Genomic DNA, 18,909 nt, shown 5'->3' with positions numbered 1-18,909 from the left:
CGAGACTCCGTCTGCAATCCCAGCACCTCGGGAGGCCGAGGCAGGCAGATCACTCGAGGCCAGGAGCTGGAGACCAGCCCGGTCAACACGGCGAAACCCCGTCTCCACCAAAAATACAAAAACCATTCAGGCGTGGCGGCGTGTGCCTGCAATCCCAGGCACTCGGCAGGCCGAGGCAGGAGAGTCACCGGAGCCCGAGGCAGGGAGGTTGCAGCGAGCCGGATCATGGCAGTACAGTCCAGCTTCGGTAACAGCGGGAGACCGAAAAAAGAAGGAGAGGGAGACCGAAGAAAGGGGAGAGGGAGAGGGGGAAGGGGAGGGGGAGGGGGAGGGGGAGGGGGAGGGAGAGGAGAGGGAGAGGGTTCTAACCTTTAAGCTGTCCTTTCTCCCTCCTGGGCATAGGCTCATCTTCTCATTCTTGAGTTGTAAGAGTTCTTTATGTATTCTGGATACTATTAAATAAACCCTTACCAGATAGATTATTTGCAAATATTTTCTCCCATTCTGTGGATTGCTTTTTACTTTCCTGATAGTGTCCTTTGATGTAAACAAAAGTTACAAATTTTTATGTACAACTTACCTGTTTTTCTTTGGTTGCTTATATTGTTGGTACCATGTCTAAGAAACCATTTTCTAACCCAAGATTATGAAGATTTACCTCTATGTTTTCTTCTAAGTATTTTATAGTTTTGGTTTTTACATTTAGGTCTTTGATCCATTTGGAGTTCATTTTTATGTACAATTTGAGGTATGTGGATGTATGTAGGTGTCCAAATATTTCAGTGCTATTTGTTGAAAGAGTGTTCTTTCCTCATTGCACCCTTGTCAAGACTCAACTGACCATAGACGTATGACTTACAATTCGATTCCATTGATCTATGTGCCTATCCTTATGCCAGTGCCTCACTGTCTTGATTACGGTAGCTTTGTACTACAAAGGTTTCAGAATTAGAAAATGCAAGTCTTCCAATTTTGTTATTCTTTTTCAAGATAGTTTGGCTATTCTCGGCCCCTTGCATTTCCACATAAATTTTAGGATCAACTTGTACATTTCTATTAAAAAAAAAAGGGAAGTGGAATTTTGATAGACAGGGATTTCAGTGATCTGTAAAACCATTTGGAGAGTATTACTACCTCAGCAATATAACTCTTCCAATTCAAGAATATGAGATGATTTTCTGTTTATTTAGAGGGGTTTTTTTTTTTTGAGACAGAGTCTTGCTCTGCTCTGTTGCCCAGGCTGGAGCACAGTGTTAGCTCACTATAACCTCTGCCTCGTGGGTTCAAACAATTCTCCTGCCTCAGCCTCCTGAGTAGCTGGGACTATAGGCAACCACCACCATGCCCACCTAGTTTTTGTATTTTTAATAGAGATGGGGTTTCATCATGTTGGCCAGGCTGGTCTTGAACTCCTGACCTCAAATGGTCCACCTGCCTTGGCCTCCCAAAGTGTTGGGATTATAGACGTGAGCTACCACACCCAGCCTATTTAGGTCTTCTTTAATTTCTTTCACAATGTTTTATAATTTTTAGTGTGTAAGCATTGTACTTTGGTTAAATTTATTACTGTTTTACTATTTTCAGTGGTATTGTAAATGGACTTCCTTTCTTAATTTTATTTTCAGTAGTTCATTGCTGTTGCATAGAAATGCAACTGATATATGTACATTGATCATTTTGCAACCTTAATGAACTTATTAGCTCTAATTGTGTGTGTGTGTGTGTGTAATCTTTAGAGTTTTTTAGTGCAAGATCATGTCATCTGCAAGTAGAAGTTTTACTTCCTCCTTTCTAATCTAGATACCTTTTATTTCATTTTCTTGCCTAATTACCCTGGATAGGACCTCCAGTGCAATATTGAGTAGAAGTGGCGTGAGTGGATATACTTGTCTTGTTTCCAATCTTAGAGGGGAAGCTTTCAGTCGATCACCATTAAGTGTGACATATTCATTCATTCATTCTTTCATTCAACAAATGTTTACTGAGCAGCAAGTTACGCCACTGTACTCTGGGAATCTCTTGGTGCTTATAATCTGAAGGGGGTGAGGTAAGGAGAAGGAGTAACCAAGAGGGAAGTGAAATAAATACAAACAGTCCAGGTGTGGTGGCTCACGTCTGTAATCCCAGCACTTCGGGAGGCCGAGGCAGGCAGATCACCTAAGTTCAGGAGTTTGAGACCAGCCTGGCCAACCCTGGTGACAGCCTGGTGAAACCCTGTCTCTACTAAAAATACAAAAATTAGCCAGGTATGGTGGTGCGCACCTGTAATCCCAGCTACTCAGGAGGCTGAGGCAGGAGAATTGCTTGAACCTGGGAGACGGAGATTGCAGTGAGCCGAGATTGCGCCAGTGCACTCCAGCCTGAGCAACAGAGCAAGACTCCGTCTCGGGGGGGAAAAAAAGAAAGAAATACAAACAATTAAGTAAGGTGAATTTAAATAGCATGACAATAAATGTGGAGAAGAAAATAAAGTAAGTCAAGTGATCTTGACTCAGGAAGGTGTCTTCAAGGAGGTAGTATGAGCAGAGGCCTGAATGAAGGGAGTCAGCCATGCACACATCCTAGCAAAGTTTAACAAGGAAGAAGGAGCAACAGAAGCAAAGCCCTTGAGGCTGGAACGAGCTTGTTGTAAGAATGAGACGGTAGCTGAGCGAATGAGTGTGCCAGAGGCAAGCCAAGAGCTAGAGGAGGGAGGCTGGGTCTCCCTGGGTCTAATGCTGCCCACCCATTAAAAAGTGTTAAAACTTGAACTTTTTTGTGTCAGTTTTTGTAAAAGTAGTGTTACATTGAGGCTGTTATACACTAAAGAACATTTCTAATCTAACGGTGTTCTAAATGGGTATATTTTAAGGAAATACAGTCAAGTGCCATGTGGCATTCTTTGGATACATGTAATTCCAATTAGAATTAATTGTACATATTCTCTCTTTTTCTTTAAAAGAAATAAGCTTGGCTGGGCGCTATGGCTCATGCCTGTAATCCCAACAATTTGGGAGGCCGAGGTGGGCAGATCACTGGAGTCCAGGAGTTCGAGACCAGCCTGGGTGAAACTCCATCTCTATAAAAAGTTAAAAAATTAACCAAGTGTGGTGGCAGTCGCCTGTAGTCCCAGCTACACAGGAGGCTGAGGTTGAGACCGGGGGGCAGGGGGGTGGATGGTGGGAAATTGCTTGAGCCTGGGGAGGCAGAGTTTGCAGTGAGCCAGGATGGTGCCACTGCACTCCAGTCCAGGTGACAGAGTGAAACTCTGTCTCAAAAAAAACAAAACAAAACAAAAAAAACCTGTTTTTAAAATCGTCTCCAGGAAATACATTCAAAAGCTTCAAATATAAAAGATGTAAAAAATATAAATATATAGATAAGGATCTTTTCATCCTGTCTCCCCACCCTCCTCCCCATAGGCAGCTCCTGTTTATTGTTTTCTTAATATCGCTTAGAGGCGTGTTATGCATATGAGAAAATATATTTTATATTTATTTTCCCCTTGTTTAAAACCTCGATTAAAAATATTAGTTTAAAAATTCTCCAGCTTTTCTAATAGAATTTGTATACTGCATTTAGTTCAACTAGAAAACTTAGTATTACTAATTTTCCATATTCTTACAAATTGACTTTATTCAATACAAAATATTCATTATACCTTTGTTATTCCTAGTACACATTTTAATTGTGATAAGTGGTTCTGAGGTCTGACTTCTCCATTAGATTGCCTTGTTTGTCTCTGGGCTAAAGAAGCACTCAGTGTTGGACAATTAAATGATCGAATGTGAGAAGCACTTTTACACAGTTCCTGAAAGAGCTCACCATCTTAATTAAACTGCTTCAAATTGCCATGTCATTTCTAATCCCTTTACTTCTTTTTTAAGAAATTGAAAAGATTAAAGAGTAAGAAAGTGATAGGCCTTAAAGGAAAACATTCTTCTGGGAAAAAAGTTAAGAAAAGTAACTCTGGGCCTCAACTGGGAATGTCCTTACCTTGGGTACCAAGGGGGCCACTCCACCAGAACTCCATAAACCTTGGCACAGAATAGAAGCAATGAAAGATGACTCCAAGGTTTCATTCTTAAGGGATCCAAACCACATTTTTCTTAATCACACTGATAAATGGACAAGACATTTTCACGGCTTTTCACTCACCCCTGAGGCGGAACCTTGGGCAGGAAATATAGGAAGGAGGCTGTGCTGGAGCATCGTGGGTAATTTTTTACTTTTGCTTCAAATTTGCTTCAAGAAGGTGAGCAGGAAAGATGCATGCTGCAGGCAGAAGAGGGCATGGTGGTGCAGGCGCTCTGCCTGAGCGTGCCCTCCCTTTCCTGCTTCTTGTCCTTTTCGCCCTCACTGTCCTGCCTGCTCCTCGCCTGCTGGCCTCTCAGTGGACTCCAGCTAGTGGTCGCCTCTCCCTGGTCTTTGAGGTTCATAAGTGGGGCACAGGAGAGTGCAGAGCTGGAAGAAATGTGTACAGGGTGCAGGGATTGGGGAAAGATGAATGTCTCAAGGTGGGCGCTCCTAGGATTGCCTGGCAAAGGCACAGGAGGAGGGAGCTGTCAGAGGACCATGTAGCCCTGAGACCATGGGTGCCTCCTAAGAGAAAACAGTGTCTTTATTTCTGTGCTCCTTTAGGGGGAGAAACAAAGGATGCATTACCTCCATAGGGACAAGCAAGATGGCCTCACTAAAGCACAGCAGAGCCCTGGGGTGACTTTCATGGGTTTGCTAAAGCCAGATGTCCTTCCTAAGCCTAGCCAAATCCAAGAGGCATTTTCCCAGGAGGGAAGGGGAGTGCGGAGGCCTTATTCTGCAAACATTGCAGCTATTTTAAAGAAACAATTCCAGATTTTATATCTTTTACCTGCCAGGAAATTGCAAATGAGGAAATAAGGAAATAAGTTTGGAGCTAAGTGGAATATGACCAATTGAGTTAGAAGATTTTCTGGTTGCTTGATTTATGAGGTTTGTCATTTCAGGAATCACTTTGAGCATAAGCTGTTGCTCTCTGGTCATTATCTTTTGTTTGCGTTTCCTTAATCATATCACCTTTTGAGAGATTCCTTTCCCTCAGCTCTCTTTATATTTTTCTTCCTTTTCCATTTGGGCTTTCTTTGGAATTATAATTTAAACAGAGGGAGGCACTGAAACCCTTTCTGACTTGTTTATTCTTTTTTACAAACAACATCCCTTTGTGGGTTTAGTCAGAGATTTGCACTCTTTACTAATCAACACCAAAATAAATAGACTCTTAAAACTGTCAGTGACACGGGCCAGTTCTGCAGCCTGAGTCCTGAAGGGCCAAGCCAGATGGCAAAGCCAGGCCCCCAGCACACATAATGCGTGTCTGTAGCTCTTGGCTTCAGCAGCATGGGCAGCTGACTGCTTTTTAGATGGGTTCTGTGGGGAGGGAGCAGATTTTCCACTGTCCATTTGTTCTTTGGGCATCTCCAGGAATAAACCCTAAGGTGGCACAAGTGTTACTTGACCGTGGTTAAAACCTGCCGTGTACTGGCCGAGGCACAGGCTAGAAATTCTGAACTCCTGCTTTGCCACTAGCATGTTCTGTGATTGCGTTCTGATCATGAAGCTTCCCAGTAGGCTCTCTGGTGTATAAGGTGGAGGGGTAGAGTGGCCCATTTTTCTGAATTTTTAAGTACTGCAGCAGGAGGTATTGCACACATATGTGGGCACATGAGGATATGAGTTCATTTTGCTCAGACCAGACTGACTGGACAGAACCTCCCTTCTGTTCAATGGGATATTATCTCAACACTGTTGAGGTGAGGAGAGAAAGAGCATCTGTCGCCTTCTGTGCAGCAGTGGTTTGCTTCGCTCTTGGGAGAGTTTGAGTGTAGCTGAAATATTGTGCTCTGAACTCCCATATAGATAACTAATCGATTGACTGTCTGGACCTCTGAAAGGGGAATTGAAAGAGATTCTGATATGGGAGCTGCCATCTTCCTCTCCCCCAGCAAGAGACTGGTTTTTCTCCTTTAAGCTCATGAGACTATACTGCAAAGATCTCCTAGGTGTGCAGAAGACAGAATAACACACTGGACCAAATAAATTGTTACATGCAACCAGTATGTAAATAAGGATCTCTCAGTTATGTCACAGAAAGAGCCTAGAACAAGCAGGTCCTCCGCTGGATTTGCAGACCTTTTGCCTTTGTGGAGAGGATTTTTGATGATCAAGTAAAATCTTAGGAGAAGTCGTTTTTTGAGAGAAGATTTGGTTTAATGAAGAGGAGACAGCCACACATGGTAGACAGGGAGGTAACCCCTTGGACTTTTGTATATTACATGTAGAACCTTCTCCATTCACACACACTTCTTTGGACATTGCAGATGGGTGTTAGAATGAAATTGTTTTATATTCTGTTGTGTTTATCAGGGCACCCTTATTTTTTTCTTTTGATTCCTATTGGTGCCCGGTTGCCTTCCTGCCCCATGCAGCATGGCGTGGCTCTGTAGTTCTGTGCTGAAGTGCTGGGTTGGAACCAGTTCGGCATTTGCCTGTTTACTGCTTCTCTACACGTTACAGCTTCCTTCCTTCAGATAGTGTTTGAACAGACCGAAAACATGTTTTTGGATGTCATCCAGGGTTTGGCTTCTGCTTCCCAATAATGCCATAAAAATGCTCTGTCAAATAAATTCTCAGGAACTGAAAAGAACACATTCCCTGCTCCATATGATTGTCAGTAATGGAGGCAGGCTTCAGCTGACCACCTGGCTTGGTGCCCACGGCTTAGGAAAACCAAATCACACAACATCTCTTGGCAGTGCTTTCTAGCAATCAGAATTAATTCTCTGCATGTGATGGATGAGCTTTCCATTTAAGGAAATTTTCGCAGAGCATTTATCTCCACTGGGGCTTTTGGATTCCATAAAATATTATCTTTACTTATCCTGCCTGGTTGCCTATTAGCATACTATATGCTATGAAGTTTTTGAGTCCTAGGGTCAATTTTCCCTTCAGTAAGCTTCCAGAGTTAACCATGGAAAGAATACTTCTTTGATTTGGGGTGTGTGTGTGTATGTGTGTGTGTATGCACACGTGCACATGTGCTAAGAGGAATGCTTCCCTTTCCCAGCCTGGATATTATAACATCCTTATCATTCAGGGTCCCAGCTGGAAAGAGGTGGCACATTCAAATTAGGGAGGGTTTATTTACAAAGGGACTATTTTAAAAGATGTGAATGTGTGGGGCAAAATGCTAGGGATAGTGTAGTAATCCAGTGGAGCTGTTACTACTCCTAGACCAGAAGAGAAGAAAGGAAGGGCCAGTTACCAGAACCTAGAAGGAGAGAGGCAGATAGAGAAAGAAGTCTGCTTCCAGAGTGACCTTTGGTAGAGAGACTCATGTAGCCAGGCTAAGCAGCCTGTCAGGTGAGGCCATGCACTCTCCTCTTTCCCTCTCACTTCTGCCAGGGCTCCCCATTGGCTAAGCCTAATCAGAAACCAGAAGACAAGTGTCCTTTGACTTGATCCTCATAGGTCAGCCTCCTAGGGCAGAGAGCAGGACTCAGAAGGCAGCATGGATTTGAAGGGCAAACAGAAGGTATCTGACACATATCCCAATGTAGATAGGTGCCAGATTATTTCTAGGAGAGGCATAACAATCTCAGTAGGAAACTTAAACTCACTTTTATTTTTAAACAGTTTTATTGAGATATGATTGACATACAATAAACTGTACACACTTCAAGTATACAATTCGATAAGCTTTGATAGGTATATACCTGTGAAACCATCACCACATCAAGATAGTGAACTTAACCACCATCCTCAAGGTAAACCCACTTTAACTTAACACTTAAGATATTCCATGTGGTTCTTTTAGGAGGATGTGGAAAGAGATCATGCAGTAAAGCAATAGCAGGTGCAATTCCTAACTTACTAAAGTTATTGAAGTTAGTGAGTTACTGAATGAAGTTACTGCCCAGGGTTACAAAGCTCATAAGTGATAAAGCCAGGATGGGATTTAATCCTCTGAGCCGTATGCTATTCTGCTTTAAATTATAAGGCAAATAAAATACTCATAAACACTTATAAAAAGTCATTTGTTAGCAACAAATTTCTTGCTCTCCACCTTATAGCTGATGAAGGGACCAGCCGTGGCCTGGGTTGAGAACTGGCACTCTTACCTCCCGTGTCCCCAGAGCCTGTTTATTCTATAAATCAAGAGCTCCCAGTGCTGGGGAAGGCTGGTGTCTGGTGCAGAGTTGAATTTGAGACCCCAGTCCCACTTTCTACAAAGAAGAGCACCTCCCTGGCCAAGCCAGGACAAGGAGGCAGGAGGTGTCAAGTTTTAGGGAAGGGTGGGACTGGGTAGACAAGGAGGGATACCCTGTCATGCTGCAGCAGGGGCTACAGTGGCACCTACCAGCACAAGAGCTGTGACAGGGCCACACTGGGTTCTGGGCGGGCCTTTTGAACTTGTCTAGTAAGCTCAGGTCTCAGGGCCTTTGAAGTTTTTATTCCCTTAGGTCTGGATTGCTCTTACCCCGGATTTCTCCAAGTCTCACTGCTTCACTTTATTCTGGTCACTGCTCAAATATCTCCTCTTCAGAAAAGGTTTCTTTCTTTCTTTCTTTTTTTGAGACAGGGTCTTGCTCTGTTGCCCAGGCTGGAGTGGAGTGCAGTGCAGTGGTATGATCACAGCTCACTGCAGCCTCGACCTCCCAGGCTCAAGTGATCCTCCCACCTCAGTCTCCTTGGTAGCTGGGACTACAGGCACAGGCCACCATGCCCTGCTAATTATTTTTATTTTTATTTTTAGTAGAGATGAGATCATGGCATGTTGCCCAGGCTGGTCTGGAATTCCTGGAGTCAAGCTATCCTCCTGCCTTAGCCTCCCAAAGTGTTGGGATTGTAGGGATAAGCCACCCCGCCTGGCCCAGAGAAGCTTTCTTTTGCCACTCTATCACAAGTGCCACCTCTGTCACTGTCTCCCTCTCCTTCTTTACTTTTCCTCATGGCAATGATCACTATTGGACATTAGAGTATCAGTTCTCAAACTTTTTGGTCTTAGGGTTTTGCACTTGCTTAAAAATTATTGAGGACCCCAGGGAGCATAGATTTAAGTGGGTTGTTACCATTCAAAATGTGCCCCATAAGTTAAAACAAATTATAAATTTTTTTATTCAATGAAAAATAGTAATAAACCCACTATATTAACATAAATAACTTATGAAAAAAGCTCTATTTTTTCAAAACCAAATAGTTAAGTGAGAAGAATGGCATTGCTTTATATTTTTTGTACATCTTTTCTACTAATAGAAGTTTGCTAGGTTGTTGTATCTGCTTCTGCATTTAACCTGTTATGATATATTATTTTTGGTAAAAGTTGAAGAAAAATCTGGCCCTACAAAGATGTGTAGTTGGAAAAGGAAGGGCTATTTTAATATCCTTTTCATATAATTGTGGGTATTCTACTCAATATTACACCAAAAGTTAAGAAGTGGTCATTGCTTAAAGTTTAGTTGCTGTATGGACCTTATGCCCCGGGCATACTTGTGTGAGCCACTCCCAAGCAGCAGTCAGATGGCCACTTTTTATAAGAAAAAGTTGAACACTGTCTTTTGAGATAATGATTTACATAAAGTAGAATAAAAAATGCAAATAATCGTTTTATTATACTGTTAAATAACTCAGCCGGGCACGGTGGCTCAAGCCTGTAATCCCAACACATTGGGAGGCCAAGGCAGGCAGATCACCTGAGGTCAGGAGTTCGAGACCAGCCTGGCCAACATGGTGAAATCCCATCTCTACTAAAAATACAAATAAATTAGTTAGGTGTGGTGGTGGGCGCCTGTAATCCCAGCTACTCGGGAGGCTGAGGCAGGAGAATCACTTGAACCTGTGAGGCGGAGGTTGCAATGAGCCGAGATTGCGCCATTGCACTCCAGCCTAGGCAACAAGAGTGAAACTCCATCTCAAAACAAAAACAAAAACAAAAACAAAACCACTTGTAAAAAAATCACCAAGTTTTCGAAGATTACAGAAGTGTCTTCTAATCAAACACCAACTTCTTGTGTGCCCAAAATTGGAACACTTTTTTCTTGTTAGATTCACACCACATATTATTGCTACTTTTTTTGAGGCAAGAAGTAACAAGTTAGTGGTTTCTAACATAGTGCCTTGATAAATATTGAAAATATCTGTTTGTTGGAATGGTTTTATTTGTCTTTCAAATCCTGTTTATGTCCACTACTTTATTTGAATAAGAGAATTCTGCCTTTCAGAAATATCCTCAAGCTAGTACAGGAATAGAGTTAAACATCCAAGTCAACAGATATGATCAATAAGGTAGAAGGCCATTTTATCTGCTTGTTCACAATATTTCAATGTCATTAATCTATAATTTTATGTTTATCTCTGTAAGATCCGTACAGGTTTACAGCACCAAATAATCTGGCCCTGTCAGCCCAGCTGTGTTCCTCTGGATGAAAAACTCCTGCCCCAGCTCCTAAAAGAAGCAGGTTATACTACCCATATGGTCGGAAAATGGCACCTGGGAATGTACCGGAAAGAATGCCTTCCAACTCGCCGAGGATTTGATACCTACTTTGGTAATGGAAATGCACATGCTTCTTTAACAACTTAGACTAACTGCAGCCATCTCATAAAACACACCCAAGTTCAATCAAATGAAATAACTGGATATTTGAACACAGAGTAAATCAGTTGGCACTGTAATGGGGCTGCTTTCTAATGTTACCTCTGTAAACGGGGCTGTGTGCTGACCTTATGGTGGGCAAACCCATTACCTTTGTCGGAGTTCTAAATGCCACTATAGGGCCTTGCAAGAGTTTACTATCCACGTTGAAGACCGCTGTACTCTCAGAGACCCTTATTACCAAAAAGAGATATGGATTGATTTTTTTTTTTTTTAATGCCGGGCAAAACCTAATGTAAGAATATTTCCAGGCCGGGTGCAGTGGCTCACGCCTGTAATCCCAGCACTTTGGGAGGCCGAGGCGGGCGGATCACGAGGTCAGGAGATGGAGACCATCCTGGCTAACATGGTGAAACCCCGTCTCTACTAAAAATACAGAAAAATTAACCAGGCATGGTGGCACTTGCCCATAGTCCCAGCTACTCAGGAGGCTGAGGCAGGAGAATGGGCATGAACCCAGGAGGCGGAGCTTGCAGTGAGCGGAAATCATGCCACTGCACTCTAGCCTGGGCAACAGAGCAAGACTGTGTCTCAATAATAATAATAATAATAATAATAATAATAAATGAATATTTCCTTCACAAAGGTTTGGTGTGTTTATTTCTCCCTGTGGAATGTATTCACAATTTTTTCTTTTTTTTTGAAGGGGGTTGGGGGAGACTCTTCCATTGGCATTCTTCCATCTGTGAAATCTGTTTTTGCAAAATCACAGAGTTGGGGAAGATAGGTTTTAAAAAACAAAGGAAAATGAGGACGCCAAATAAATGGTAATAAGAAGGATAATAAGAAATAATAATAAGTATTTTATACACTTGATAGCCCTATGAAACTAAATGTGAAACCTAGAGTTTGTTTTAAAATATACCCTCTTTAAACCTGTAATAACCTGTGCCTTAATTAATAACCTGTGTATCTTGCCAGTAGCTATATATCTTTCTTTCAAGTTCTTTTTATAGTGAGCTATCTGTTTAGCTATTTAGCTACCTACCTACCTCCCATCTGTTTATTTATTTATTTACAACCCTCCATAGCCAAAAAGGAACACGTATTGAACATAGAAAGTTTAAACAGGATTAAATAATCAGGATGAGTATAAAAAGATGGAATAGGTTAATGGCATCAAATTACAGAAAAGTTGCATGGCTCTAGGCTGGCTTCATATTCATCTCTGATATTTGAAATTTTTCTTTTTTTTTTTTTTTTTTTATACGAAGTCTTGCTCTGTCGCCCAGGCTGGAGTGCTGTGGCATGATCTCGGCTCACTGCAACCTCCGCCTCCCGGGTTCAAGCAGTTCTCCTGCCTCAGCCTACTGAGTAGCTGGGATTATAGGTGTGTGCCACCATGCCCAGCTAATTTTTATATTTTTAGTAGAGATAGGGTTTCACCATGTTGGTCAGGCTGGTCTCGAACTCCTGACCTCGTGACCCACCCACCTTGACCTCCCAAAGTGCTGGGATTACAGGTGTGAGCCACCGCGCCTGGCCTGAGATTTGAAATGTATTTGTCCGAAGAGGGAGAAAGAAAGGAAAAGACTACAAGGGTTACATTATTTACGAGATAAATGGAAACCAGATGTTCAGGAAAAGCAAAAGCATTTTCTGGCTTTTAGGCCTGACAGAAATTTCTCCTTTGGGAGAAGGAGAAGGTAAGGTGGACAACATCCTTAAAAATGTCATTTTAATAATAAGTTAGATGGTTTTCTTGTAGATGTTTTGAGGTATTTTCTTCTGTTCAAGCTAGGGCCAGAGCACCAAAGTGCAATTCAGTAAAAGTAATTATATGGGGGCCAAAACAATGCAGCTGAAGCACATGGCTCTGTAATGCCTCATTGGATTCAGGGTTAAAATCAAGATGCAAGGATGTCAGACAGGAGGGTGTGTGTGCCCTACTCTCATCCAGGTCCACCAGCAGACCTCACTACTCAATCTTAGCTTTTTTTTTTTTTTTTAAATGGACCTGGATGTATTCTCAGTACCTCAAATAGCTGTTAAAATTAGACTTGATGTAAGATCACTTTGTCATCTTGGAAATTCTAGAGGAACAAAGAGCCTGTACATCCTTAGAAATTTTTCAATCAGGCCTTTGCTTAAAGATGGGTCAATATCTATACTCTGGGAAGAGGATGGACTGTAGATATTTTGAATTTTTTATTAAAACCAAGTTAGGTACTTAAAAATTCAGCTGGAAAGAAGGTAGAAATAATATCCTTTTATGAGAATTAAGAAGCCTAACCTGGATTTAGATGAACACACACCCCAAATTCATTTGAAGGGAGACTTGCAGCCAAGAAGGTTATGATGACCACACAGCTCTACTCACTGTTACATCTCAGCTGTTTTGCTAAAAATCAGGTGATGGTGGGATAGTTGCACAACTCTGTGAATACACTAGAAACCAATGTCTTTTACACTTTAAATGAGTGACTTGTGTGGTATGTGAATTATATCTCAATGCAGCTGGTACATAAAGCATCAGAGAAGATTTGGTTGTTCAAGAAGCATTTTCTATTTTTTTCCCCCAAAAGCATAGGCTGCCATCATCTTTAGGCTTAGTATTGAAGTTCAAATTTGTGAATCACTGTTATGATGAAAAGCTTCATGTGATTGTCATTGCTTGGTATTAGTTTTGCCAAGTATGTGAATAGTTTTATTTCTGGAATTCTCCTATCTGTATTATCTTTTAAATATTTGTAGTTCATGCCTTTGCTAATCAATTGTATCTGTCCTATATTCTGCCAACTGATAGAAAGCAGCTCACACTTACACTTAAAGAACCTGAAGTGATTTCCTCAAGCTTTAATGCCCAGTAGTTATTAAAAACCTTAAATAGACCTCCAGTGTTCTGACATTCTAATCACCCATGTAAGGGCTGAAATTATTTTTATGGATACATTTCTTTCTCTGTTACACATTAATTAACAAGTACTTTGTATTTCGTTTTCCATTATATACATAGGGGAAAAGATTGCCATATAAAAGTTATTTTAAGACCAAAGTATTAATTGTATTCAAGATCTTGAATTTATTGGGTCATAGAAAAGGAGAATTTAATTTAAAATGAACTGATTTATTATATAAACTATGTAAAGCTCTTAATTTTCATTATAGGGAAAGTTCAGGACTGAAGAAAGAGCTAGGTCAACTTTATCATCCTCATTTTAAGGTTAATAAGCAGTATATGTCAGGAGATAGCTAAGAGTCTAGCAAATCGTATTTCTTTTTAATAACTTTATCAAAGTATAATTCGCATATCATACAATTCACCCAATTAAAGTGTACAATTCAATGATTTTTAATAAATTCAGAAGATTGTGCCACTATCATGGCAATCCAATTGTAGAACATTTTTATCACCCCCAAAAAAGAAACCCATCCACCTCAGCAGTCACTCCCCATTTCCCCCTAGTCCCTCCAGCCCTAGGCAGCCACTAATCTTTTTTCTGTCTCTATAGATTTACGTGTTATGGGCATTTAATACAAGTGGAATCATATGTAGCACAGCTTATTTTAATACTTTAAAATATAGAAATATAATATTTTAAAATATAGAAAAGAGGGAACATTTGCAGAAACAACTATTTGAGAAAACCCATTTTCTTCCATGTGAAGTCTAAATTATGGGATAGGCCGTTGATGCCATTTAAATCTGGAGTGAAATTGAGATCATTTTAGGTAGAAAAGTCTTATTTCAGTGCTCACTTTAGTTTGATCTGTTGGCTCTGTTACGTCTAGAGATCCTCTATTAGGAAAGGTTTGTATCTTTCACCAGTGGGTGTCAGCATCTGACTAAAGATGACTCTTCCTAGAACCACTTCTGTAAATAACCTTGAAGCCAGTCTCGCAACATCAGTAACAACAAACATTATTTGAATCCTGCACTCATTTATGTGATCACCTTAGAGTAAAAACCTGTAACAAGTCACATTAACTGTACATTATTTTTACCATTATATAGCTTTGAAGGATTAAGATTTTATCACCCTTACTGAATTTCAACTCTGATTAAAAAAAAAAAACTGTTAGTGTTACATGATAGCGCTTATATTCTAAAGGTGAATGAGGAATAGATTTGTGTTTTTATGCAGTAATGTTTTAATGCCTTCTGCCACCAGATATAGACATGTTGAGAAATGGTGCTGATTAGCCTTGTCATTTGATTAGCCTCGTCACGGGTAATCAATTGCATTAGGCAATTAAATGCTGAAACATTAGTTTGTTTAACAAGTTTTATGCTATGCTGACTATTTTCGTCTTCCATTCTTGCAGGATATCTCCTGGGTAGTGAAGATTATTATTCCCATGAGCGCTGTACATTAATTGACGCTCTGAATGTCACACGATGTGCTCTTGATTTTCGAGATGGTGAAGAAGTTGCAACAGGATATAAAAATATGTATTCAACAAACATATTCACCAAAAGGGCTATAGCCCTCATAACTAACCATCCACCAGAGAAGGTAAGTTTTGCTTCTATTTACTGATAGCAAAATCTTGTTACACTAATGTCTTTTCAGACAAATGTAGGAAAAGGCCATTGTTGTTTAGGGAAAAATCTAATAAATTCTAGGGAAGTCCTTTTCAAATTATACAGTATCCCAGAATCAGCCTGGGAAGCTTGTTAAAAATGAAGATTCCTGGAGCCCACCTCTAGGGTGTGATTTATTAGGCGTGGGAGAAATCCGTACAGCAGCATTTTAGAGAAACTCTTAAAAGGTGATTCTTAAGAGTGGTCCCCAGATCACACTTTGAGGAATACTATGTTGGTAGTATTTCAATAGAAATATAGTTTAAAAATTTTGGTGTATTATGTGCATGTGCTGTGAGTAATTAATAAAATGACTTAAAAATTATTGGCTTAGGTATAAGGTGAGGCTTTATTATGACAAACTTTTGGTTAAGGGATCCATAAATTTTGGGATCAGGGCAGGTCCTCTAACCTTGTACTTCCTCCCTACAAGAATATTTTGCTATTCTAGATCTTTTGCATTTCCATGTTAATTTGAGAATCATCTAGTCAATTTCTATATGCCAGCTCCCCCCTCCCCAAAGTATCTGCTTGGATTTAGATTTGAATCTATAGAACAACTTGGGGAGAATGGATGTCTTAACAATATTGGGTCTTCTAATCCATATGCCTGGTATACCAATGAGCTTATTTTTCACATTTACTATACTGATGCTTTTGTGTAAAACATGAATAATCTTATTATTATGATTATTTTATTAACCTAGAGTTAACTTCATGAGGTAAAGTCTAAGCTAAGTTCTCTGGATTTAGCTTATAAATGCTTTTGAAATGGGAACAAATATTTGTATTGTCAGACACTGGGCTCAAAATATGGCTTCATTAAGAACACCCATAAAAATAATACTTCAGTGGGACCCTGACACAACAAATTATAGAATATGCAGTGCTCCCTGGTTCTTCCAATTTCCTGCACTTTGCCTCTTTGACAATGCCTGAAGGTCCTTGGTGCAGGTCTGTCTTAGTCTGTTTGTGTTGCTATAAAGGAATAGCTGAGGCTGGGTAATTTATAAAGAAAAGAGGTTTATTTGGCTCATGGTGCTGCAGACTCTACAAGAAGCATGGCACCAGCATTTGCTTCTGGGTGAGGGCTTCAGGAAGCTTCCACTCATAATGGAAGGTGAAGTTGAGCTGGCATGTGCAGATCACATGGCAGGAGAGGAGAGAGAGAGAGATGCCAGGTTCTTTCTAACAACCAGCCCTCTCAGGAACTAATACAGTTATGAGATCTTACTCATAACTGCAAAGATGGCATGAAGCCATTCATGAGGGATCCACCTCCATGACCCAGACACCTGCCATTAGGCTCCCACTGGGGATCAAATTTAAACATGAAGTTTGGAGGAGGGTCAAATATCTAAACTATGAGAAGATCACCGTGTGGATTCTGGTTTACATACCTGTTTGGACTTGATATGTGGCTGCTGGTTCCCTTTCCAGTTTCTGCCTATTTGAACTCAGTATTGGAAATCTTCCCTGAATGAGTTAAATGCCAGATTGCTGGCATCCTTGTTTGACTTTCACAAGCTAAGGTAAAATCTTTCAGAAGACAACTTTACCTCGAACTTCAAATTATATTTACACTATCAAATGTTGTACAACTCCTGACATTCATTAAAAAATAATCGAAACCCCGTCTCTACTAAAAATACAAAAAAAATTAGCCGGGTGTGGTGGCGGGCGCCTGTAGTCCCAGCTACTCAGGAGGCTGAGGCAGGAGAATGGCGTGAACCCGGGAGGCGGAGCTTGCAGTGAGCTGAGATCGCGCCACTACACTCCAGCCTGGGCGACAGAGCAAGACTCTGTCTCAAAAAAAAAAAAATCGAGCACATGTAGAAATGAAAACACAGATAGAGGTGTCTGTCCTCAGCTGTGTCCCACTTTTGGCTATCACTCTCCTATGCTGATATCTTGAAGCAACCATGCTTTCTGTGGAACATGAAGAAATGGGAACATTCTCTCAAATATGTGGAAATACACAGATTTTAAATCTAAATCTAAACAAATATTCAGATAATTGGAAAAATAGTTGCTAGGTAATTGGCTTAAATCCTTAGTTTTCTTCTATATATTTGACATTTTATGGATGCACCTTAACACTTAACAAGGTAAAGTCTTAAGAGAACTGCGTATTATTACACGTAAGCAAACTGGCTTAGAGAAGTTAAGTAACTTGTCCAAGGTCACAGAGCTATTGAGAGTCAGAATCAGAATTTAAACTCATGCTCTCTGACTCCAGACCTCATGTACTTAATCAGCCTCCCTAGTTCACAGCTAATATCCAAGACCAGAGATTCTGAGTCCCAGCTCGTGATTCACCTTAATGATTTCAGTCCTGACCATATATTAGAATCATCTGGGAAACTTATAAGACATACTGATGCCAAATATTGTGATTCATTGGTCTGAGGTGGGACCCAATCATTGGTGTTTCATTATTCTCCCTCCCGGGCTCCTACCAGTGATTCTAATGTGCAGTCATCACTGACACCTGGTGCAGTGAGAGCCATTCTTGGATGGGTCATTCAGGGCATTCCTCTCAAATATGGTGAGGCAAGCAGAAGCCAACTACCTATTACAGGTTCACAATCTGCCATACCTTAATCCGTGCAACAACTGTAATCTGCCCACAATACAAATTCATTCCTACTAAAGAACAATAGAATATTCTCTCACAGGGTTCCATAGCATTAAGCAGATAAGAGGAAGCAACTGGAGTGAAATAATAGATCTTTGTGGGTGGGCTCTCTTAACTAGGGTGGTAGGGAAAGCACAGAACTGAGGACAATAGGAAGCCCTAAAAGCTTGCTAGCCATGGAACGAGTGTTATTAGCATAGCCACTGTTCATAGGTAACTGTTTGGAAATTGCCAGATGAGAGGATGGTCATTTTCCTATCGTGTCAGAAACATGCTATAGCAGTATCCAGCATTCCCAGTATCTTCAAAGGAAAGTTTCAGTCATAGACATAAGTGAATGAAATAATCAATAGTCAAGCTGTAACCCGAGAATGTTTAAGACAGCTAATACATGTTTAAGTTTTCAATTCTGTATAAAATGATGCAACTCACCAGTTTGAGGAGCTGAGCTTTTCACGATTTTATCCCAATGTTGAATCTAATTCTGGGCTAATTTCTCAGGTACTATATATAGATTGTAGCATAAGGAACTTGTTCTAAGATAAAAATCATTAAAGAAAGGCACATGAAGAATCCACAGGCTAACTTAAAATTGTGCCTATTTGAAAAAGCACTTAAGAGGAAAAAAGCATTTGGAGGCAGTTCATAACTGAAACACAGTTGCTGGTGCTGGACTCAGGAAGGTGCTGCTGATTACCATTTCACGTATGTTAAGAAGGAAAGTTCTTTCTCTTTTTCAGCAGGATAATTCCCCATACTAGTGACACTACAGACTGAAAGTAACATATTCATAAAATATCTTTCTTTTAAAAACAGCCCCCCCTCAGCTGGCTGCACTGGCTCACACCTGTAATCCCAGCACTTTGGGAGGCTGAGGCGGGTGGATCGTGAGGTTAGGAGTTCGAGACCAGCCTGACCAACATGGTTAAACCCCATCTCTACTAAAAATACAAAAATTAGCCAGGCCTGGTGGCACGCACCTGTAATCCCAGCTACTCAGAAGGCTGAGGCAGGAGAATTGCTTGAACCCGGGAGGCAGAGTTGCAGTGAGCCAAGCTCGTGCCACTGAACTCCAGC

The 18,909-nt window shown here is 40.8% G+C and overlaps 1 protein-coding gene across 1 annotated transcript in view; it reads left to right on the top strand.

Annotated features, from left to right (window-relative positions):
* The window catches only part of ARSB (arylsulfatase B), a 219,062-nt gene that overhangs the window by 10,181 nt on the left and 189,972 nt on the right, over positions 1-18,909 (top strand). The window contains exons 2-3 of the mRNA XM_024246894.3: positions 10,376-10,562; positions 14,936-15,126. Of these exons, the coding sequence (XP_024102662.3) occupies positions 10,376-10,562; positions 14,936-15,126 (378 nt within the window). The remainder of the gene's footprint in view (positions 1-10,375; positions 10,563-14,935; positions 15,127-18,909) is intronic.

This window comes from Pongo abelii, chromosome 4 (genome assembly GCF_028885655.2).
Source record: "Pongo abelii isolate AG06213 chromosome 4, NHGRI_mPonAbe1-v2.0_pri, whole genome shotgun sequence".
Taxonomy (NCBI): Eukaryota; Metazoa; Chordata; class Mammalia; order Primates; family Hominidae; genus Pongo; species Pongo abelii.
This window is presented reverse-complemented; position numbering and strand designations above follow the sequence as displayed.